We start from the raw sequence: 25,276 nt of genomic DNA, 5'->3' as shown, positions 1-25,276 counted from the left end.
TATGAGGGGGGCTTTGTGGGTGAGGCGGGTGTTGTAAATGTCCTGAAGGGAGGGAAGAGAGGTTCTAATGATCTTCTCAGCTGCCCTTACTATGCGATGGTGAGACTTCCAGCAGGATGCGGTGCAGGCTCAGTACCACGTCGTGATGCACCTGGTAAGGATGCTCTCTATGGTCCCTCTCTAGAGCGAGCACATGATGGGGGTCGGCGCTCTGGCTCTTCTCAGCTTGCGCAGGAAGTAGAGACGCTGGAGAGCTTTCTTGGCCAGTGATGAGATGTTGCTGGTCAAGGAGAGGTCCTCAGTGACATGTACTCCCAGGAACTTGGTGCTGCGCTCCCTCTCAACCGCAACACCGTTGATGTTCAGTGGAGCATGCTGGGAGTGCACTCTCCTAACGTCCATAACAATCTCCTTGGTTTTCTCCACATTCAGGGAGAGATTGTCTTCCGTGCAGCCAGGCGGCTCACCTCAGTCCTGTAGTCTGTCTCATCTCAGTTGCTGATGAGACCCCCCACAGTTGTGTCGTCTGCAAACTTGATGAAGAGGTTGGAGCTGTGTATTGGTGTGCAGTCATAGGTCAGCAAGGTGAAGAGCAGGGGGCTCATTACACAACCTTGAGGGGCCCTCGTGTTCAGAGTGATGGTGCGGGATGTGTTGTTGCCGACCCGTACTGCCTGCAGTCTCCCTGTCAGAAAGTCCAGCAGCCAGTTGCACATCGAAGTGTTGAGCCCCAACTAGTCCAGTTTGTTGGGGGATGATGGTATTGAATGCTGAGCTGAAGTCTATGAACAGCATTCTGACATATGAGTCCTAAGAGTCCAGGTGTGCAAGGTCCGAGTGGAGGGCGGTCGAGATGGCATCATCGGTTGGAACGGTTGGACCGATATGCAAACTGGAAGGGGTCGAAGGACGGGCGGGCGGTGGGGTGTAGTACTTGATATGGTACATGGCTAGCCGCTCAAAGCACTTCATCAGGATTGCCGGGAGCACTACCGGACGCTGGTCATTGACGCAGGAGGCGACTTCTCCGGGAGCGGGATGATGGTGGGGGCTTTGACGCACATAGGGGCAACAGCCTGACTCATGGAGGTGTTGAAGATGTCAATGAAGACATCTGTGAGTTCAGCTGCAGAACATGACCAGGTGTTATCCGGACCCAGGGCTTTACAAGCGTTGATCCTGCTGAGGGATCTTCTCACGCTGTCCCGGGTCAGTGTCAGCACCTGGTCACCAGGAGCGGGTGGAGAAGGGCAGATGTGCTGTTGTGTGCCTCAAAGCGAGCAAAAGAAGATTTTTATCTCATTCCGCAGGGAGGTGGAGCTGTCACAGGTCTTTGGTGAGAATTTGTAGTCCATAATAGTCTGAATACCTCGCCACAGACTCCAGGTGTCACTTCAGTTACTGAAGCGGTGGGCAATACTCCTGGAGTACTCCCGCTTGGCCTCTCTGATGCCACGGGACAAATTGGTCCTAGCTGTCCTCAGGCCTTCCTCATCCCCAGATCTAAAAGCAGCGTTGCAGACCTTCAGTCGTCTGTAAGCCTCCGCCGTCAGCCATGACTTCTGTTTAGCATGAACAGTGATGGACTTAGTGGTGGTGACATCATCATGTATTTGCTAATGTAGGCGTTAGTCTCTGTGTCCTCCTGAAGGTCAGTGATGCAATTGTATTTGACAGGCTGTTTGAACATGGTCCAGTCTGTGGTGGCAAAACAGCCGCGGGTATTACCTCCCTCGACGAGACCTCTGTCCACTCGGTAGCATGCTAGCCAGTCGAGGTGAATGCCGCTGTCTGGAACGGTGCTCTCAAGCCATGTTTCCACAAACACAAAAACACAGCACTCTCTCACAGTCTTACGGGTAGAGCGGAGTAGTCAAATGCAATCCAGCTTGTTGTCCAGAGAGCGTACGTTGGCTATAACGATGGTGGGAATTGCCGGCTTGTGTGGTTTCGTCGCCAGCCTTGCTGAGATACCTCCACACTTGCCCCGCTTCTGCTTCCTCCTTCGACGTTCGTGGCGCCTCCACTGTGGGCGCAATGCAGGAGTGGGGGTCAGAGTTGTTGTAGGCACCCGGACCAGACCGCAGTTCTGTAGCTCCTCAGTGAGAGTAGACTTTAACTCCGCAAAATTAGTTCTGCCTGTGTCGACCAGAAACCTATGACTCTAACTGCGCCTTGGGACAAAGACGGGCTAAAACACTCTGACATATAAGACGTAAGACACAAAAACACTGTTCAGTCAGGACAGAGAAAAGCCGCTGTGTGTGCACGCGCCGCCACTGACACCACTTGCTGTATTTTTAACCATGCTTACTGATAGCATGTCTTTTGCAATATTGTTTTGGGGTGAGGTGCTGGCCACTGTTACTTGTCAGACTACAAAACCAAAACAACTGCACACTGCCAAACTTTTTAGCCCTTTCTTGTCAACGATATCGTCCGTTGAAACTTAGGATGCCTCCCATCGTTTCTTGTTGGGGAACACTGCCCCTCCCCCTATGGCTGCAGCAGTAGTAGTGTTGCACTGTTGCACCAAGTACCAATACCAGTACAGAATAGAGGTATTTTAATGTAAAAAGAAAACGGCACGGTACCAGTATAAAGAAGCTTTATTATTCTTACTTTTTAAAAATTAAACTGTTTTATTTCATCGAAGGCCGCACGGTGGACGGCTGGTTAGAGCGTCAGCCTCACAGTTCTGAGGACCGGGGTTCAATCCCCGGCCCCGCCTGTGTGGAGTTTGCATGTTCACCCCGTGCCTGCGTGGGTTTTCCCCGGGCACTCCGGTTTCCTCCCACATCCCAAAAACATGTATGAATTGGAGACTCTAAATTGCCCGTAGGTGTGAATGTGAGTGATTGTTTGTTTGTATGTGCCCTGCGATTGGCTGGCGACCAGTTGAGGGTGTACCCCGCCTCCTGCCCGATAATAGCTGGGATGGGCTCCAGCACGCCCGCGACCCTAGTGAGGAGAAGCGGCTCAGAAAATGGATGGATATTTCATCGAACTCATTTCCGTAAATTTTTGGGCACAGCGCAGTACTGGCCAGTAATGTCGGACGTTGGATTTTTTTCACCCCAGTATCCGGAACAATCTGTATCATGAGTCAATGAGTCAGTGTTCAGTGATTTCCGTAACTAAATACGGACGTTGTGTCACATTTGGCAGGTCTGGATTTTTGTTATTGCATAATATATATATATTATTATTTTTTATGAAGCAGAAATATATATTTGTTGTTCCATCTAAGCCAGCGGCGTATAGTGACAGGCAGAATAATTAAATTCTACTGGATGGCAAAAGTAGAATAAAACCGTGTATCCACCTCTTGCAATTCATACAATAACAGAAGTCATGGCTCCTTGCATATACTGTATATCAGCTTTGTGTTGAACTGAAGATGCCCAGATTTCACTAGTCTACTTAGTAAGGGGAAAATAGCTCTGCTAAACAGTCACTTTGCTATAACACCTGACTTATTTAATAAAGTTAAAGAAAAATATAATTTCAGTAAAATTAGACTACAACATCTATACCAACCAGGGTGGCATGGACCTGTCAAACCAAATGTTTGTACCTTCCTTTCTTTTACTTCTGTGTGTACAAGCCAGAGTGATTTTATGAGCAGTGGGGTCTGAATGGCCCTTTGGCAGAGATATTGCACCCAGATGTAGAATGATTTAAAGGAATAAAGATTTCTAATTTTGTGGAGGTCAAATCCCCCATTGACACCTCTTGACTACTCGGCCAACCTGCTGTGCGATAAATTAGAATGAGTAGCAAAAATCTCTGCATACTCCTCCACAACACACAACACCACACAGTGCTCCACTATACAGTAGACCTTTTTTGTGTGAGGGAATTAAGGGACTGAAAATGCAATTCTGCTTACAAACAGAAAACACTGTGACAACAAACATACTGAAGGTTAATTTTACTTCAGAATGTGAACTTTAAACATTGAAATGCGTAGAATACAAGTAACACAAAGAGCAAGAATATCCAACCATTAGTGCAGTATGGCATGGTAATGCAGCCCTATGGGGGGCACAAGTCAGTGCAAACTGTAGGCCGGTCCCAAGCCCGGATAAATGCAGAGGGTTGCGTCAGGAAGGGCATCCGGCTTAAAACTTTGCCAAACAAATATGAGCGTTCATCCAAAGAATTCCATACTGGATCGGTCGTGGGCCGGGTTAACAACGTCCGCCACCAGCGCCGTCAACCTGCAGGGCGCCGTTGGAAATTCAGCTACTGTGGGTCGAAGTCAAAAAAGAAGAAGAGGTGGAAAGCGGGTTCTTTGGCAGAAAGAGAAGAGGAAAGCACAGAGCCTAGAACTGAATGTGGGGACTTTGAATGTTGGGACTATGACAGGAAAATCTCAGGAGTTGGTTGACATGATGATTAGGAGAAAGGTTGATATATTGTGTGTCCAGGAGACCAGGTGGAAAGGCAGTAAGGCTAGAAGTTTAGGGGCAGGGTTTAAATTATTTTACCATGGTGTAGATGGGAAGAGAAATGGAGTCAGTGTTATTTTAAAAGAAGAGTTGGCTAAGAATGTCTTGGAGGTGAAAATAGTATCAGATCGAGTGATGAGGCTGAAACTTGAAATTGAGGGTGTTATGTGTAATGTGATTAGTGGCTATGACCTACAGGTAGGATGTGACCTAGAAGTGAAAGAGAAATTTTGGAAGGAGCTAGACGAAGTAGTTCTGAGCATCCCAGACAGAGAGAGAATCGTGATTGGTGCAGATTGTAATGGACATGTTGGTGAAGGAAACAGGGATGATGAAGAGGTAATGGGTATGTACAGGATCCAGGAAAGGAACTTGGTGGGACAGATGGTGGTAAAAAAGGAGGCAAATGGCTGTAGTTAACACTTTTCTTCCGGAAGAGGCAGGAACATAGGGTGACCTACAAGAGCGGAGGTAGATGCACGCAGGTGGATTACATTTTGTGCAGACGATGTAATCTGAAGGAGGTTAAATGGAAATTTCAGCCATTTATCCTTATTTGCCTCTACATGGCTGGCTTGGCAAGGCTGTGCTACAGGCTATTGTCTTCACAGGTAAACTAGTCGTAGCGCACACATTCCATTTTATTAATCGGTCTATGAAATGTATATAGATTAGATAGATAGATTAGACAGACAGACGCTATATTGCAAAAAATTTGCTCACCAGCCTCGATATATATATACACACACACACACACACACATACACAAGACCCCTTATGATGACGACAAACAATGGACTTCGTTTCACCGGGGCCCCCCACTGGAGCCAGGCCTGGTGGTGGGTCTCGAATGCGAGCGCCTGGTGGCCACCCATGGGGCCTGGCCGGGCAAAGCCCGAAAGGGTAACATGGGTCCACCTTCCCATAGGCTCACCACCTGTGGGAGGGGCCATTGGGGTCGGGTGCAGTGTGAGCTGGGCGGTGGCCGAAGGCGGGGACCTTGGCGATGCGATCCCCGGCTACAGAAGCTGGCTCTTGGGACGTGGAATGTCACCTCTCTGGCAGGGAAGGAGCGCGAGCTGGGTGTGAGGTCGAGAAGTTCCGACTAGGGGTTGGACTCTCTTCCACTGAGGAGTTGCCCACGGTGAGAGGCGCCGAGCAGGTGTGGGTATACCTATTGCCTCCCGGCTTGGCGCCTGCACGTTGGGGTTCACCCCGGTGGACGAGAGGGTAGCCTCCCTCCGCCTGACTGTTGCTTGTGCCTAGTACCCACCCTTTTTGGAGTCCTTGGAGGGGGTGCTGGAGAGTGCTCCCGCTGGGGACTCCATCGTTCTGCTGGGGGACTTCAATGCTCACGTGGGCAATAACAGTGAGACCTGGAAGGGCGTGATTGGGAGGAACGGCCCCCCCGATCAGAACCAGAGTGCTGTTCTGTTATTGGACTTATGTGCTCGTCACGGATTGTCCATAACGAACACCATGTTCAAGCATAAGGGTGTCCACACGTGCACTTGGCACCAGGACACCCTAGGTTGCAGTTCGATGATCGAATTTGTGGTCGTGTCATCGGACTTGTGGCCGCATGTCTTGGACACACGGGTGAAGAGAGGGGCGGAGCTGTCAACTGATCACCACCTGGTGGTGAGTTGGCTCCGATGGTGGGGGAAGATGCCGGTCCGACGTGGCAAGCCCAAACGTATTGTGAGGGTCTGCTAGGAACGTCTGGCAGAATCCTCTGTCAGAAGGAGTTTCAACTCCCACCTGCGACAGAACTTTGCTCATGTTCCAGGGGAGGCGGGGGACATCGAGTCCGAGTGGACCATGTTCCGTGCATCCATTGCTGAGGCGGCCGACCGGAGCTGTGGCAGTAAGGTGGTTGGTGCCTGTTGTGGCGGCAATCCTCGAACCCGTTGGTGGACACCAACGGTGAGGGATGCAGTCAAGCTGAAGGAGTCCTATCGGGCCTTTTTGGCCTGTGGGACTCCTGAGGCAGCTGATGGGTACCGGCTGGCCAAGCGGAATGCATCTCTGGTGGTTCCTGAAGCAAAAACTCTGGTATGGCAGGAGTTCGGTGAGGCCATGAAGAAAGATTTCCGGACGGCTTCGGGGAAATTCTGTTCCACCATCCGGCGTCTCAGGAGAGGAAACCAGTGCACCACCAACACTGTGTATAGTGGGGATGGGGCGCTGCTGACCTCGACTCGGGACGTTGTGATGTGAATTGGTGGGTAATTCAAAGACCTCCTCAATTCCACCGACACGCCTTCCCATGAGGAAGCAGAGTGTGGGTTCTCTGAGGCGGGCTCTCCTATCTCTGCGTTTGAGGTCACTGAGGTAGTTAAAAAGCTCCCCGGTGGCAGGGCCCCGGGGGTGGATGAGATTCGCCCGGAGTTCCTAAAGGCTCTAGATCTTGTGGGGCTGTCCTGGTTGACACGCCTCTGCAACATTGCGTGGACATCGGGGACAGTGCCTCTGGATTGGCAGACTGGGATGGTGGTCCCCCTTTCTAAAATCTTGGAAAAGATTGTCAATTCCCAGGTTATGGAGTTTATTAATAAACAAAATATTATTAAGCCTTTCCAATCTGGTTTTAAAACATTGCACAGCACCGAATCAGTGCTTTGAAGAGTTTTAATGACATATTTTTTAGCTCCTGACTCTGGTGACTGTGTTGTCCTAGTACTTTTAGATCTGACTGCAGCCTTTGATACTGTTGACCATGATATGTTGATTACTTGTTTGGAGTACTGGGTGGGTATCAGGGGTATAGCACTTGAATGGTTCAGGTCCTACCTGTCTCAGAGAACCTTCTGTGTTAGCCTTGCTGACTCTGTGTTCTCCACTGATCCCCTTTCACATGGGGTGCCACAGGGTTCCGTGCTTGGCCCTCTCCTATTTTCCCTCTATTTACTCCCACTCGGCTCAATTCTCAGGAAACATGGTATTTCTTTTCATTGCTATGCAGATGACAGTCTGATCTGTGCCCCCCTTAAAAAAATCTGACTCCTACTTTGGTATGCCATTGCTAGAGTGCTTACATGATATTCAGGCCTGAATGTCTCTAACTATTTAAATTATAAAGAAAAAAAAGAAAGAGGTCATGGTCTTTGGTGACACTTTTAACACCAGGTAGCGTGTCTAATGTGATGTATGTGTTGTGTGGGCAGTGCATTTTATTTTGTTCATTTTAGCTACTTCATTTTATGTAGTTTTATTCTCATTTTATTTAATTGTATTGTTTTTATAATTTTTTATTTTTTGCTGTGTTTTTATTGTATTGTACAGCACTTTGGGAACCTTGTGTTTGTTTAAATTGTGCTATATAAATAAAGCGGATTGGATTGGATATATACAACCCCAATTCCAATGAAGTTGGGACGTTGTGTTAAACAAATAAAAACAGAATACAATGATTTGCAAATCATGTTCAACCTATATTTAATTGACTACACTACAAAGACAAGATATTTACGGTTTAAACTGATAAACTTTATTGTTTTTAGCAAATAATCATTAACTTAGAATTTTATGGCTGCAACACGTTCCAAAAAAGCTGGGACACCTTTTCTTTTAACAACATTCAATAAACTAAGTGTTGAAGCGTTGTAGGTGGAATTCTTTCCCATTCTTGCTTGATGTACAGCTTCATCTGATCAACAGTGCGGGGTCTCCGTTGTCGTATTTTACGCTTCATAATGCGCCACACATTTTCAATGGGAGACAGGTCTGGACTGCAGGCAGGCCAGTCTAGTACCCGCACTCTTTTACTACGAAGCCACGCTGTTGTAACACAGGCGTGGTTTGGCATTGTCTTGTTGAAATAAGCAGGGGTGTCCATGAAAAAGACGTTGCTTGGATGGCAGCATATGTTTTTCCAAAACCTGTATGTACATTTCGGCATTAATGGTGCCTTCACAGATGTGTAAGTTACCCATGCCATTGGCACTGACACGGCCCCATACCATCACAGATGCTGGCTTTTGAACTTTGTGTCCATAACAGTCCAGATGGTTCTTTTCCTCTTTGGCCCGGAGGACACGACGTCCACAATTTCCCCCCAAAAATGGAAATGTTGACTCGTCGGACCACAGAACACTTTTCCACTTCGCGTCACTCCATCTTAGATGGGCTCGGGCCCAGAGGAGCCTGTGGTGTTGCTGGGTGTTGTTGATAAATGGCTTTAGCTTTGCATAGTAGAGTTTCAAGTTGCTCTTACAGATGTAGCGCCGAACTGCATTTACTGACATTGGTTTTCTGAAGTGTTCCTGAGCCCATGTGGTGATATCCTTTACACATTGATGTCGGTTTTTGATGCAGTGCCGCCTGAGGGATCGAAGGTCACAGGCATTCAATGTTGGTTTTCGACCTTGCCGCTTACATGCAGTGATTTATCCAGATTCTCTGAACCTTTTGGTCATATTATGGACCGTAGATGATGAAATCCTTAAAAATAAATTTGTGTGTGTGTGTGTGTGTGTGTGTGCATGCACAGTCAAAACTACAAAAACACATTTGCAATCTACTGCACGGTGTTTTCTACAGTTATAAGTGATCTGAAATATCCATGTTTGGGCAGACATTTCCAGACAAATACAGGAATACATGAAAGCTGTTGTTTTTGTTCGTCTGAATGTAAACAAGAGTAGCGCACTGTTACCTTCATGGTAACGACGACCTTCCCAAAATGGTGGCCACTTAGGCACAACGATCTGCCGGGCTGGCTTATCTCGTGTTCATACCTTTGCCCGGGAAGCCCGATGATTCATCATTCTTTTCTTAAGAGCAGCAGTTATAATTTTCTTTTGACCAGCAAAAAAAATAAAGAAAACCATTGCTGGGACCATTAGCTGAGCAGAATATGTGAGCTGACACCACCAGGAAAACGCAAACCTGTCCACAGCAGCCATTTTGACATTTCATTGCAGTCAACACGATAGTAATTGATCCATTTCATTCCAATCATCTTCTTGCAGACAATTCCAGAACCCTGCACTACGGGGCATAATTAATGTTTTAATGCCACAAGACAAAATGGCTGCCTTGCAAAGGAGAAATATTCACACTGGCTGTGCACCCTGTTCTCATAAGTATTTAGTAGTATGTTGTGTGAAAAGCAATACACTACAATTAAAAAAGATCCCCCCCACACACACACCTCTGTCAAGCAAGCAAAATGACTGACTAGTATGTTATACATAAAATAGCAAAGATGGTGCAACAACAAAAATAAAAACATTTCTATTTGCTTATACCCTGTGATTGGCAGGCGACCAGTCCAGGGTGTACCCCGCATCTTGCCTGAAGTCAGCTGGGATAGGCTCCAGCACACATGGGACCCAACTCACGATAAGCAAATACATCCATCCATCCATTTTCTATACCGCTTAATAGTAATAATCAAACCACACTCAACAAGATTCATAAAAATACTTGCGCTTGCAGGTACTTTAATCTTTATATAAACTGCTGTGTGTGTCTTTAGTTTTCTCAAATTATTGGAGAATTTGTATCTGGAACAATTAAGGTGTGAGTGAATTTGCATTTCGTGATTACCCCTGCTTGCTCGGTCCACATGTTTGAAGTCTTCAGCAAATTTGATCACATCTGGAAATTCTTCCTCACATATTTCCGCCAGGAAATGGAGCAAGGTGGTCTTCTGGTCACCCGACTTAGTATCCTTTAGCTGTTGAAACGACAGAGCCGCAAAAACATCAAAATCTAGAAATACATACATAGGATGGCAATTACCTCCTCCACCTGGCACAAGGGAAGAACTACTGACAATGTGTAAGGCACCATGGTGTTCAATGAAGGAAGTGAAGATCTTGGGCCGATTAGCATCTCAAGGCTACTTATTGTGATCATACTACCTATTAATGGTCATATTATACTGTATTCTAATTCAAAATGCTAGAAGAAAATAATGTCTGCCAGGTTTCAAAACTGCAGTTTTTGTTTAATGTGGTATTTCATTCTCAGAGACATAAATTTAAGTGGGCACATTTCTCAGCACTAACATCCATGTTAGTGTTGTCACACTGCACAGAGGGAGCTCAGATCCCAACCCAAATCCATTAACACAGAAAACAGTTTTGTTTTACCCAAAATAGCAAGTTCAACCACTGTGCAGTGTATCCAAGTAGCTTGCGATACAAAACTAACTTTTTAATTGACCAAAATGGTTTGCAAACTGTATAGACAGCTATGTGAGCAGGGAACATGTGCTGCATTCTTTAATTAAGGTATCATCAGCATTTAATGGATAGTTATTGATAAATAATATATTCATAGTTTATTTTATACTTGAGACTATGTGAGTGGACAATTGCACATGTCAAGGAAAAATTAGTCCCAACCTGGGAACAATGAGTCCCTGCAACTTATCATCACGGAATACAGATACAGTAATCTTCCGCTATATCATGGTTCTTGCTTTGCGGTCCCTCTGTATTGCAGATTTTTATTACAGTTGGTACTCTATTTTTGATAGTTTGTGCAATATTTGTGTGTTATCCCTTGCTCCTGCTCTCTCTCTCTCAATATACAGTATTATGTGTTTAGGCCTGTCACGATAGCAAATGTTTCAGGACGATATATTTTCCCAAAACCTATCACGACAAACGATAGTATCATTGATGTTTTTTATGCCACTGATATAATGATATTAGAGCATAATAATGCAAGTACATCCTTTTTAAGAATAATTCACTTTTAATTCTAAGAATAATGAACACTCAGCCTGTGTTTACAAAAATTGCACTTAAATATTAAATATTTGGCACAGAGGTATAAACAATCATTAATGCCTTATTAGGCAATATACTGCCAATCAAGTTTCCAGTTGGTTAAGAAAAAGTGCCAAGTAGTAACATTATTAACACAAGAAGATCAAAGGAGCGTGTTTTGATTCAACATTTGTACTACTTTTTAAAAGTCTGCAGCCTTTCTTTAAACGCTGCTTTGTCAACATGTTTAATGGCTGCATCTCTTACAATTGCAATGCTATCCTGTGTATAATGTGAGCATACTGTACGTGCGCCATATACACGGTCACGCTTGTATTTGCATTGTTTCAGCAAAGGGTTCCATAACTGTAAGATGACGGGAAACGGAAAATGTCCCACTGTGTTTTCTGTTCCCAGCCGAAGACATTGGGTGGGATGGTTGTTTAAAATGGATTTAATCACTTTGAGGTTTTGTGTTGCGACTCCATAAAAATTCGACATACCAGCTTGTTGGAGTTAACGGGATGACCGCATTCATCTGGCTTGAATACAAAATGTTCCCACATCAACACGGTGGCGTTAGACTTTGGAACTAATTCCATTTATGCTGCTCAACCTTCTGTAACTGTGCATCTACTCACTCGCCGTCAGAAAATCCGCATTTTAAAAGGGCGGGCTCACACGCACGCACACGCCAGCCCCCTGGTGGTCTTTTCTTTCCACTGCTTGTTAATAGTAAAAAACAAAAAACCTCATGATTACATTAAATGGTTCCATTTTAGTTCTATGGTCCATGCTTTACATTGATTTTCTTTTTCAATCCAATAATTTCAATGATTTCATCATTAAAATAGCTGAATTTTCATATTTCCTGTTCAAATGCATAGGAAGCCCAGCTACGAGTCACGTTGAGTCATCGCTCCCATAATGCTTCAAGAGACCACGCACACATCCATTCAGACACGCTGTGATTGGTCCGTGGCGTCACACAAGAGACATTGGTGTTTCCTCATTACATCGCCAATAATATACGTTTTATCACACATGTACTGCACTTACTGACGTTTAAACAGACTAATATATGTAATGAAAGTATGTGACATTTAGTCTTTCTTATCGACCAGAAAAGCCACTAAAAGTGCAGTGGAGTCTGGTATGTACGGTGCCACAACCAGCATGTGGCAGTGTTGAGTTGAGCTTTATAGAGCTCCAGACGTCACGTGACTGAGTCAGTGCCTCACCAATCATGAACCTCACCGCACATCACTGGCACACGCACATGGCCATTCAGACAGACGGTCCCCGCCTTTCACTATCTGTGATTGGTTTAGAGACAACGATGGGTTTCATGTGTCTGTTTTCAAGTCGCTGAAATGTTTTTTTTTTCCTTCCTCAAATGACTAGCCACCTTTATGCACCCTCTGTTTTTTGTGTTGTTGTTTTTTGCTGCACCATTCGGAAAACAAATCCTACGCCGGATTTGGCGCACCACGCCGGAGTACTAAGCCATAGCTCTGCATCCTAAAATGCAGATTGAGCTTACTTTATGTGTCCCTACTATTTTTGTGTGTGTCTCAGATGTGGAACGCACATCAAACGAGATCCCTGATATCCCCCACCACATTTAATCTTAATTTGTTTCATACTAAAGCTTAAATTCTCACATGAAATCTTTAATTCATCCACGTATTTATCACAGTTGACAATAACATTTTCTTTGCTGCACAGTGTACTTTGGAAGTAAGTAGTATAAAGGAAAACAGGAGGGTAATGCTTGGTTTTATATGCAGTAATCAGCCTTACACATCAGATCCCACAGCACAAAGGTGATTGAAATTATGGAAGAAACGTCCACTGGATTATCAGCATTTAAAATAAAATTAAAAAAAAAAAAAAAAAAAAAAACATCTGTTGATTGTACAACTGTCCAGCTAATTCATCAAGTAGACACAATAAATATGTTATTTATCAGAAAGTAATATTGAAACCACAAGTTTAACGGCAGAATTTTGGCAGTGACGAATGGCTTCATTGGATGTTTTGCAGCTAAAGATGTATGAGTCTCCTACCCAATGATTACACTCTGCTCTTTGTCATCATCACTATCATGCAGAAAAACTCTCTTCTGGCTTCATCCCAAATGCACAAGTGTTTGCCAAGTCCTTGGCATCTGAAGCAAAGATAGGCAAACAAGGTCTACGTACATGTAAGATTAGGTTGATTAATTTTGTACTAGCCAGGGTTCATGCATATTTTAAAACTAATTTTTAAAGTATTTTTACAGGAATTCAATCTATTGTGGAGTCAAAGTATATTTTAATAAAATTTTAAACTTAGGATCAGACGTGAGAAATAAAAAGTGACGGAAATATACCAGTTGGAGAGGATTCACAGTAGCCATATGCATAACTTTGATGTTTAAGCTTGGTTTTATTTTGATAGGTTGAAATTTCCTGCTCTTGTTCCATTGCTGCATTGTAAAGAGGATATTGTTTTTGTGAAAAAATTATGTGATTGAGGTGTTTTTTTTTTTTTTTTTTAAATCCCATATTAGTTCACTTGTGGTGGGATTTAAAGCTTTAGACCCAGTTTTCACAAAATCACTCCTGACAGATGAGCTGTTGTTGCACCAACCTTTAAGAATTTAAGGTTGGATTTATACTACATAGTTCTAGGGAAAACTCTTACTGTTTGCTCTCAAGCGGCATAATTCAGATATGCGTCATGCACGTCAACAGAAAAAAAGAAAAAAAATGCATGAAATTGGATATTTTCAGACCAGAATCCGGTTGCTTGCAAATGCTGATAAAAATCAGATACAAATCAGAAATGTGCCAATGCAAGCGCGGCGCATACTGTAACAGACATACACCTAGGCCAGAAATACTCGTTGTCCACACAAGTCAAAGCTACGATTATTACAGACCTTGCGTTTTACTTTTCTCAAATATGATAATTCGCTTTATTGCTATGAATGAAAATGACACAGCACAACTTAATGTGCTTGAATCAGAACTGGGGCATATTGCCATATTAAATTACATTTTTGACAGTGAGGTCAATGCTCACCTTGCAGAGGGAACTGAGGTCAAAGCCGAATGACTGGGCATTTCGGGAACCTGCGTTCAGGTAATTGCCCAGCAACAACACAAGCTCCAGCAAGCGGCCAAAGGAGTGGCTCGCCCTGACTTCATCACAAGCTGCATTTACAGCTAGAATATCTGGACGCAGATTGTTTAACTGCTCCTCAAACTGCAGTCGGAAGAGGATATGGTTGAGTCGTGGGCGAAGCCGCTTTACGCTGCTCATCTAGGAGATGACACAAATGGAAGAGGAAATAGACAAGAAAAGTTGAGTGGGGGGTAAGAAAAATAAGGTTAATAATATGAATCTCCCTAAAATAACTAATACCCACTCTTGGTGTATTCTCAGAAAAATAAGTTTAATTTCAGAATTATACATGCTGTCATGTATGATTCTGAAATTACCATCATGCTCTAAAGTGTTGCTAGGCAGGCATAATAAATGCTGGTATTGATTTGATTTGGGACCCAGGAATGTTAATTATGGAGTTAGTATCCATACAGGGCAGGTGAACGGAACATACTGTACAATAGGCTGCTTTAGATTACCATTCTCACACAATTGGAAAATAGTGTGTTGGGTTCCGAGACCTGAACACAACAGTGAATTTGAATTTTTGTTTGGTTGGTGGGAGGTGATCAGCTCCCACTTGTGTTAATATAACGGCTGGGTGTTCTGTTTGATGTTCTCTATCCGGAGTGTAATTATAGCAACAGCAAAGTTATCAAATGACTATTCCAGTCAGTGAATACGTAAGTACAGTATGTGTGCATCTGCAAAATAACTTTTCTTTCATATGTCAAAGGATACAAAAAAAGTGAAGGAATATCAGAATCAGAATCATCTTTATTTGCCAAGTATGTCCAAAACACACAAGGAATTTGTCTCCGGTAGTTGGAGCCGCTCTAGTACAACAGACAGTCAATTTACAGAACACTTTGGAGACATAAAGACATTGACAAAAAACAACAACAAACAACAATTGTGCAAAAAGATGCAGAGTCCTCAGTTCGAATGGCTAATGACGCAATAGTCCGGTGCAATGACCATTGTGCAAAGGGCACTGAGACTTCAAGGAGTGTATGCGGTTTAAAGTGACGAGTACTGCGATAATCTGGGACAATGGTTGTGCAAATGTTACAGATACTCCTCAATCAGTGTGCAAATGAAGCAGATACTACTCTGGCATGAGTGGCCACTATATGCAAATAGTGCAGCACGGCGAGACAACTACAGTGAGTGCACGAGTAATACATAATACAGAATACAGAAATGTGACAACGAACTCAAGTCAAAAAATTGCCAGCTTGTTGTAATGGAATTGTAAGTTAGCTGTTCAAGAAGTTGATTGCAAGAGGGAAGAAGCTGTTGGAATGTCTACTAGTTCTAGTTTGCATTGATCGGTAGCGCCTACCTGAGGGAAGGAGCTGGAAGAGCTGGTGACCGGGGTGGGGAGGGTCCGAGAGGATTTTGCACGCCCTTGTCTTAGTTCTGGCAGCGTGCAAGTCCTCAAGGGTGGGTAGGGGGGTACCGACAATCCTTTCAGCAGTTTTGATTGTCCGTTGCAGTCGGAGTTTGTCCTTTTTTGTAGCAGCACCAAACCAGACTGTGATGGAAGAACACAGGACTGATTCGATGACCGCTGTGTAGAACTGTCTCAGCAGCTCCGGTGGCAGGCCATGCTTTCTCAGAAGCCGCAGGAAGTACATCCTCTGCTGGGCCTTTTTGAGGACGGAGTTGATGTTAGTCGCCCACTTCAGGTCCTGGGAGATTGTAATTCCCAGGAACTTGAAGGTCTCGACGGTTGACACAAGGCAGCTGGACAGCGTGAGGGGCAGCTGTGGCGAAGGATGCCTCCTGAAGTCCACGATCATCTCTACAGTCTTGAGCGTGTTCAGCTCCAGGTTGTGTCGGCCGCACCACAGCTCCAGCCGCTCCGCTTCCTGTCGATATGCAGACTCGTCACCGTCCTTGATGAGGCCGATGACAGTGGTGTCATCTGCAAACTTCAGGAGTTTGACAGTCGGGTTCGCTGAGGTGCAGTCGTTCGTGTAGAGAGAGAAGAGCAGCGGAGAGAGGACACAACCTTGGGGCGCCCCAGTGCTGATGCTGCGTGTGGATGAGGTGGCCTCCCCCAGCCTGACCTGCTGTGTCCTGCCCGTCAGAAAGCTGTAGATCCACTGGCAGATGGCAGGTGAGACGCTGAGCTGGAGAAGCTTGGATGAAAGGAGTTCAGGGATGATGGTGTTGAACGCTGAGCTGAAGTCCACGAACAGGATCCTCGCGTAGGTCCCTGCACTGTCGAGGTGTTCTAGGATGAAGTGCAGTCCCATGTTGACTGCATCATCCGCAGATCTGTTCGCTTGGTAGGCAAACTGCAGGGGGTCCAGCAGGGGACCTGTGACACTCTTGAGGTGGTCCAGCACAAGACGTTCAAAGGACTTCATGACCACAGATGTCAAAGCGACAGGCCTGTAGTCATTCAGACCCGAGATTGCAGGTTTCTTGGGGACTGGGATGATGGTGGAGCGTTTGAAGCAGGATGGAACTTCGCACATTTCCAGTGATCTGTTGAAGATCTGAGTGAAGACTGGCGCGAGCTGGTCCGCGCAGACTTTGAGGCAGGATGGAGACACGTGGTCCGGGCCTGCCGCTTTGTTAATCTTTTGTTGTTTGAAGATGCGTCTCACATCCTGTTCATGGATGGTTAACGCAGAGGTCAGAGGTGTGATTGTGGTCGCGGGTGGGGCCGGGTTGGTGTGTGGTGTGAAACTGTCCTTTTCAAATCTGCAGTAGAAGGTATTCAAGTCGTTGGCTAGTGTGCTATTGTTCTCAGCTTGGGGGGATCGTCGCTTGTAATTAGTCAGCGACTGGAATGCATGCCAGACTGATTTAGAGTCTAGTACTAGAAACCTAGTATTTCAAATTCAAATACTTTGGCCCATAAAGCACTGTATAAGTACAGATTTGGGACTACATTTTTTGGCAATAACAACAACCACAAAAAACGTGTCTGTGTGAAGTGTCAACAGCAATTTAAATCGCAGCTGAAGGACTAATCCAAAACACTGCCGGGCATGAGCTGTCTTCACATGACGGGGTTATGCATACTGTTAGTAAACATGGGTATTACAAAGCTGAAGCCAAGCCAAGTAAATCATCCCTATTAGGTAGTTGAAAAACATGGGTGCATGGGAACAATAAAAAAGGTGTTTTTTTTCTGTTTTGTTGCAGTAACTGTGTTGCTTGCAGGAGTCTTGACACGCTGAGAAACTGATACAATGTTTTGTTTTGTAAAACAACTTGGCAATTTTCACTAGACAAAAAAAGTAAGTCTGGTAAAAGCAGGGCTTATTGAGGAGAAGCAACTTTTATTTAAAAAAAAAACAAAACAAAAAAAACACGATTCAGTCTCATTTTGGCCACCATTTTAGGAAAACTGTTTTGAAGTCAGAATAAGCCCTTTTAGTCTCAAAACAGTGATTTTGGCCTTTTGTTTCCAAAACCCAATCTTCAGGGTTTGTGTGTCACTGTCATTTGAGATGTGCACCATTAACCCATGTATTATTTAACAATAGAACAGGTGGAATGCTGTTATCGCCCTACATGAGCTGATTATCAGTTAGTTTAATTTTCGCGCATGTATGATTATATAGAAAACATTTTTTTATTTAGAATTCAGATCTTTTGTGAGGTTATAAGATATTTTTGTGTATGTTTGGACTAAAAATTAAGAAACATTTTTCAAAATAGAATGCACGAATGGCAAAACAGGGCTGTTGTTCGGTGTATGCTGTGTAAGATAATGAGATTGATCATCCATCCATCCATCCATTTTCTGAGCCGCTTCTCCTCACTAGGGTCGCGGGCGTGCTGGAGCCTATCCCAGCTGTCATCGGGCAGGAGGCGGGGTACACCCTGAACTGGTTGCCAGCCAATCGCAGGGCACATAGAAACTAACAACCATTCGCACACACAGTCATGCCTACGGGCAATTTAGAGTCTCCAATGAATGCATGTTTTTGGGATGTGGGAGGAAACCGGAGTGCCCGGAGAAAACCCACGCAGGCACGGGGAGAACATGCAAACTCCACACAGGCGGGGACGGGGATTGAACCCCGCACCTCAGAACTGTGAGGCTAACGCTCTAACCAGTCGGCCACCGTGCCGCTGAGATTGATCAAGCTTGCTAAAGTGTACATTTACTACTGCCAGCTGTAGCACATGACTCACATGCCTCAAATTGTCATTTTTAAAATACTGTATCTGTACATAGACCTTTAAAAAAAAAAACAAAGAAAAAAAAAAAATAGTTTTACTAGATCATTCTAGTGCAAACAGACCCTCAGTCACTGATGTTGACATTTTATTTGTTTGGATTATTAAATAAAAGAAAATATTTTGGAGCTTGTTTGTGTGTGATTGAATAGACACTTACTATAACCCCAAACTGCTCCGGCTCTGACAAATTTGGATAGTCATTCTTGTACTTAGCCAATGCATTCAGCTGCTCCTGCTCAGGTAAGTGTTTCACAAGGTTCTATAACGACAAGAAGGAAATAGAAATAAATGTAAGTGATTGGTACATAAGAAGAAAAAAGGGTAGCAAGACAAAAGATCTTAGTATAGCCAGGATGTTGATGTTTTTTTCATACATTATAGTGCCTAGCATTATAGGTGTTAGATATTTACTTTTTGTAAATGTCTCCTAAAAAAAGAAGAAAGAAAGTGTTTTTCTAAATGTACACTTACTCTCATATTTTTGTTTTTTTTGTCTTTCCGTCTCAAAAATGTGATGTCACTACATTCTGCCAGAAAGCATAATCAGCATTCTGCTTCGGAAAAATGTCAAAAGAAAAAATTGCACCACACTGAAAATGGGGTTTCCTGTAATTTCATTGAAAGCTCACAGCCAGATTAATCAGTTTCTTGGCCATCACTATACAAGAACTGCAATACCATTGTTGGCCAAAACACACTCAAAACAAAAACTGACCATTGTGAAAATTGCAAAAAATCACACACCTCGTAATTGACTAAGAGCTCTTTTTTTTCCCCCCAAAGGTGTAGCTGCCATCAAATTATAAAGACCAATACAGTTCTCTGTCAAACTAAATGAAACAAAATAAATCCCACCTGTATCATTGGTTCAGTTAGCTGCTCTTCATCAACCTCTAATATCATTTGGCGAATTTCTTTGTAAGGCATGCGGAAAGAACCCAGGAAAATGGCTGCAGAAAAACAAAGAAGTGAAAACAAAATTGATAAATGTAGAAAAATGTCAAATTTTCTAAATAAAAAAAATCATATTAAAATAAGTTTGATAGAACCCGCAGAGTTTAGAAAAAGCAATGAGACACTAATGTAAAACAAACCAAAAAAATGCATGTAACTGTAGTGGTATAATGAAATATTAAATTCAACTGTTTATGAAAGAATAGAAAACAACACTGCAAATGATCACAATACACCAGTATTATATTCCTGTTTGGATGTGTTGTATTCAGTTATTTACCACCACATCTACTGCCATGTCCGCCACAGATTTATTTATTTTATTTTTTTGTTTTTTCTCACCACGTGGCAATAAAGGATCAGATTGTTACCTCTACATGTGATTGCATATCCAGAGATGCCAACCCCCATCATCACCTCCAGTGATGCTTCCAAAATGGCCGCCGTTTTGAGTAACAAGCAATGTGACGCGTTACTGCCTTAAGAAAAGCAGTCAGATTTCAGTTACTCTTGCTAAATCAATGTTACTTACTGTTACTATAGAGTCAACAGTGACTCAATCAGCAATCATGAAAAATAGTAATTACTAGATCAACAGACCTCTTTCTACCTTAAACATCGGGGAAAATGAGTGGGAGGTCATTGTTTATCATCCAGTCCACAGTGAAGGTAAAAAAAATTAAAAGTACAAGATGCTCGGTTTCATTGTTTCTGTAATATTTTTGTTATTTCATTTCAAGAAAAGTGTGATTGATTGCTGTTGCTTGTTTATTTACACATTTAAAAACATAGTTATGCTGTCATGTAAGGCGCACAATGCATGGTGGGTTAATTATTAATTAAAAGTGTGTCAGTTGAAGACCAACATGGAAGAGGGATGGACTGACTGTAGCTGATCAGATCATACTCACTGAAAGACTTAATATTTATAATGAAAACTATGAGCTTTCAACATTGTTCCGACTGCTATGACAACGCGAGCGAGCTGGTTTAACGCACGACGCGCTGCTGACGATGTAAATCTTGCTTCTCCTGTCCATCTCTCTCTCACACACACACACACACACACACACACACACACGTGCACACACACACACACACACTGTGTTGGAAAATGTATGTTTTATATATACCAAATATTACTTCTGTTAGTTTTATACAACCTTCACAGGCTTTATTGTTATGTTCTGACGACTAGCTCTCTTCTGGTCATACTGTGCATACTAAGCTAATGTTCCTAGCTATGTTGTGACTACTAGCTGCTATTCGGTAAAGATAAGTTGAGTGCAGCTGGACAAAGATAGTTGTTTTGTTTTCTTTCTCTGTCTCTCTCACTATTCTGTCAGAAAAATATTTGCCAAAACAACACACGCACGCACGCACGCACTCACACACACACACACACACACACACACGCACACACACACACACACCTCCCACCATCATAATTTTCATACGTTAACGACAACCGCAAACAAACTTTTGTTCCCAGGGGCAAGTTAGCAGCTGTTTAACTACAAGCTGTGTGTGTGACAGACAGTGGAAGGAGTCAGGTAAGGCTTTGCCCTTTAAACATTGTAGTCAAACCACCATCCAGCCAACCATTTCCTGTACTGTTTGCCCTCACTTGGGTCGCGGGCGTGCCGAAGACGAACCCGGCTATCTTTGGGTGAGAGGTGGGGTACACCCTGAACTGGTCGCCAGCCAATCGGAGGGCACAAAAAACAAACAACCATTCACACTCACATTCACACCTACGGGCAATTTAGAGTCCTCAATTTACCTACCATGCATGTTTTTGGGATGTGGGAGGAAACTTGAGTACCTGGGGAGAACATGCAAACTCCACACAGATGAGGCCAGATTTGAACCCGGGTCCTCAGAACTGTGAGGCAGATGTGCTAACCAGTCAACCTAATCTAAACCTACATGGCTCTGAGTGAAAAAGTGATTAAAGTTAAAACATAACTTAACTGTGGTTTATCATACCTGATTTAAATTTCTCTACCCACACCTGATACTGCCACACCTGTTCCCAATCAAGAAATGTGAAGTAGACCATAAGATCCTCAAAAGCTAGACATCATGCAGAGATCTAAAGAAATTCAGGAACAAATGAGAAAAAAAAAAGTAATTGAGATCTATCAGTGTGGAAAAGGTTATAAAGTCATTTCTAAAGCTTTGGGACTCCAGCGAACCATGATCCACAAATGGAACAGTGGTGAACCTTCTCAGGAGTGGGCGGCTGACCAAAATTACCCCAAGAGCGCAGCGGCGACTCATCCAGGAGGTCACAAAAGACCCCACAACAACATCGAAAGAACTCTCGGCCTTACTTGCCTCAGTTAAGGTTCATGACTCCACAATAAGAAAGAGACTGGCCAAAAATGGCCTGCATGGCAGAATTCCAAAACGAAAAACCACTGCTGAGTAAAAAGAACAGGCTAAGACATTTTTATGATCCCCAAGACTTTTGGGAAAATACTCTGTGGTCTGACGAGACGAAAATTGAACTTTTTGGAAGGTGTGTGTGTGTCCCATTACATCTGGAGTAAAAGGAACATGGCATTTCAGAAAAAGACTTCATACCAACAGTAAAATATGGTGGTGGTAATGTAATGGTTTGGGGCTGTTTTGCAGCTTCAGGAGCTAAAAGAATAAATTAAAAATGGAACAATAAATTCTGCTGTGTACCAAAAAATCCTGAAGGAAAATGTCTAGCCATCTGTTCATGACCTCAAGCTGAAACGAACTTGGCTTCTGCAGGGGGACAATGATCCAAAACACACCAGCAAGTCCACCTCTGAATGGCTGAAGAAAAACAAAATGAAGACTTTGGAGTGGCCTCATCCAAGTCCTGACCTGAATCCTGTTGAGATGCTGTGGCGTGACCTTAAAAAGGTGGTTCATGCTTGAAAACCCTCCAGTGTGGCTGAATTACAACAATTCTGCAAAGATGATAGGCCAGAACTCCTCCACAGCGCTGTAAGAGACTCATTGCAATTTATCGCAAACGCTTGATTGCAGTTGTTGCTGGTAAGGGTGGCCCAACCAGTTATTAGGTTTAAGGGCAATCCCTTTTTCACACAGGGCCATGTATGTTTGTATTTTTTTTTTTATAAATACCTATCAATAAAAAACATTTAAAAACTGCATTTTGTGTTTACTTGTGCTCTCTTTGAGTAGTATTTAATTTTTTTGATTATGGGAAGCAAGAAATCAGGAAGGGGAAAACCAATTTCACACTACTGTATCTCTATCGATCTGCAGCACGGTAAGCATTTAGTTAGTACATCTGCCTTACAGTTGTGAGGTTTTCAATTCCGGGTCGTCCGATTTCCTCCAAAACTGTGCATGTTAAACATGAGTAGGACCAGACAAATGTATAGAAATATATGAAGTTGTATAGATACGTAATTTCTTTTGTCTTTATTAACATATTTGCTATTGGAGTAATGCAAAAGTTATTGAAAGTAAGTTACATTACTTTAATATTATGGTACTTGGATTATGCTACAAACAACATTTTATTATTCGGTAACTTGTAACTGGATCGGAATACATTTCGAAACCAACCCTCCCAAACCCATATTTCTGTCATTCTCTAGGGAAAGAGATGTGTGTATGTAGATAGTGTACATTTACATAGGTATACCTGAGATTGGTGCACTTATTTACATGTTTAAGTACTTATTTGGAACATCAATTCTGCACCAAGTAGGTCATTTAATGTGGCTTCAAGCTACACGCTAATATTTAAGGTATTGGTTCTTGTTGACGTCATTCTGTAACTTGTGTGGCGTGTATTACCAAGTAATGGGTACGGTTAAGCTAATGCTCTTTTCGTACTGAGGGTATGTGATATTACTGCCACTTGGCAGCTGGTGAAAGCAACTAAAAAGTTACATGTTATCTAACTTAGTTACTTCTGAAATCAAGTAATCAGTAAAGTAACTAAGTTACTTTAAAAATGAAGTAATAAGTAAAGTAACTAAGTTACTTTTTCAAGGTAACTGTGGCAACACTGCTCACCTATCAGGAAAACTTTGGATATTTTGTCAGGAAGATTTGCCTCTCAGCCCAAACCATCACGCCACCAGAAAAACTAAACAATGCTAATATTTTCTTTCTATTTTTATCATATTTTCTCTTTGAATTTTTGAATGACAAAATAGACAGATTGTTTTTTTTTTTTTTAAATATGATGCATTGGCACTAAATTGCTAAATATACAATAATGTACAAACAGTTATATTTACAGAATGACACATTACAAGAAATATCAGGTTGTATAGTCTTTTCAGCAAAACTAAATGCTTATTTTCCTTTTGGCTTGTTCCATTAGGGGTTGCCACAGCCTGTCATCCATTTACATGTAAGCCTATCTTCTTGCATCCTCCTCTCTAACACCAACTGCCCTCATGTCTTCCCTCACTAAAAAATATTTTGGAATTTTATTATTTGACTTTAATGTGAAATATTTTAATTGAGTTGTAGTGTTCAAACTAGGCATAATGTTACAGTGGGTTACAATATTTCTTTTTTTTCATGAATAAAACCTCTGCCTCCTTTTTTATTCACCTTTGGGCCTACTGTGCTATTTTTATCTTTTTATCTTCATTTTGGCTTGTCCCGTTAGGGGTCACCACAGCGTGTCATCTTTTTTCCATGTAAGCCTGTATCCTGCATCCTCCTCTCAAACACCAACTGTCCTATTCCCTCACGACATCTATCAACCTTCTCTTTGGTCTTCGTCGAGCTCTCTTGCCTGGCAGCTTCATGCTCATCACCCTTCTACCAATATACTCACTCTCTCTCCTCTGGATGTGTCCAAACCATAGAAGTCTGCTCTCTCTAACTTTGTCTCCAAAACATTGAAATTGGCTGTTCCTCCGATGAGCTCATTTCTAATTCTATCCAACCTGGTCACTCTTAGAGAGAACCTCAACGTCTTCATTTCCACCACCTCCAGCTCTGTTTCCTGTTGTCTCTTCAGTCCCACTGTCTATAATCCGTACATCATGGCTGGCCTCACCATTGTCTTATAAACTTTTCCCTTCATCCAAGCAGAGAGTCACAAAACACACCTGACACCTTCCTTCACTCGTTCCAACCTGCTTGGACCAGTTTCTTCATTTCCTTACCACACTCACCATTGCTCTGGACTGCTGACCCCAAGTATTTAAGTCCTCCACCCTCGCTATCTCTTCTCCCTGTAGCCTCACTCTTCCCCATCCACACCTCTCATTCATGCACATATATTATGTCTTACTTTGGCTAATCTTCATTCCTCTCCTTTCCAGTGCATGCATCCACCTTTCTAACTGTCCTCCACCTGTTCCCTGCTTTCACTGCAAATCACAATGTCATCTGTGAACATCATGTACATCATATATGTACATCATCTCTGCCATATTGAGTCTGGATATCATTGTTTTACATAAAAATAAATAAAAATAAACCAAACTTGAGCTGTACAAATATAAATAATATTTGAGAGAACGGAAATTTCAGTTAAGGCCTTTCTGTGCGTACATGAAATCTCTGAGTACTCTAGTATCCTCTCATCATAAAAATGCGTAAAATAGAAAAACAGGCAATCAATATGATCATACCATAGAAAGTAAATGTACTGTATATGCAGCACAACGTGTGCATACTTCTAAAGGAATCTACACTCATGGTTTGATATTAGCATTTATTACTTGAGACTTGAGTCACTCCTCCTGCATGTCGCACTACTGCAGCAACCATTGATGACATACATTAATTTATTCC

The 25,276-nt window shown here is 43.0% G+C and overlaps 1 protein-coding gene across 7 annotated transcripts in view; it reads right to left on the bottom strand.

Moving 5' to 3' along the window:
• LOC133472273 (protein diaphanous homolog 3-like) overlaps positions 1–25,276 on the bottom strand; it is a 247,402-nt gene that overhangs the window by 126,084 nt on the left and 96,042 nt on the right. For 4 of the 7 annotated variants that reach the window (XM_061762856.1, XM_061762881.1, XM_061762871.1 and 1 more), the window contains 5 exons: positions 19,870–19,977; positions 19,400–19,494; positions 18,702–18,803; positions 14,249–14,488; positions 10,008–10,137 (listed from right to left, as the gene is read on the bottom strand). In XM_061762856.1, coding sequence (XP_061618840.1) covers positions 10,008–10,137; positions 14,249–14,488; positions 18,702–18,803; positions 19,400–19,494; positions 19,870–19,977 — 675 coding nt within the window. The remainder of the gene's footprint in view (positions 1–10,007; positions 10,138–14,248; positions 14,489–18,701; positions 18,804–19,399; positions 19,495–19,869; positions 19,978–25,276) is intronic. The other 3 variants (XM_061762891.1, XM_061762899.1, XM_061762909.1) reach the window with 1 other exon arrangement.

This window comes from Phyllopteryx taeniolatus, chromosome 2 (genome assembly GCF_024500385.1).
Source record: "Phyllopteryx taeniolatus isolate TA_2022b chromosome 2, UOR_Ptae_1.2, whole genome shotgun sequence".
Classification (NCBI taxonomy): Eukaryota; Metazoa; Chordata; class Actinopteri; order Syngnathiformes; family Syngnathidae; genus Phyllopteryx; species Phyllopteryx taeniolatus.
Note: the sequence above shows the minus strand (reverse complement) of the source record. Positions and strands in the feature narration are given on the sequence as shown.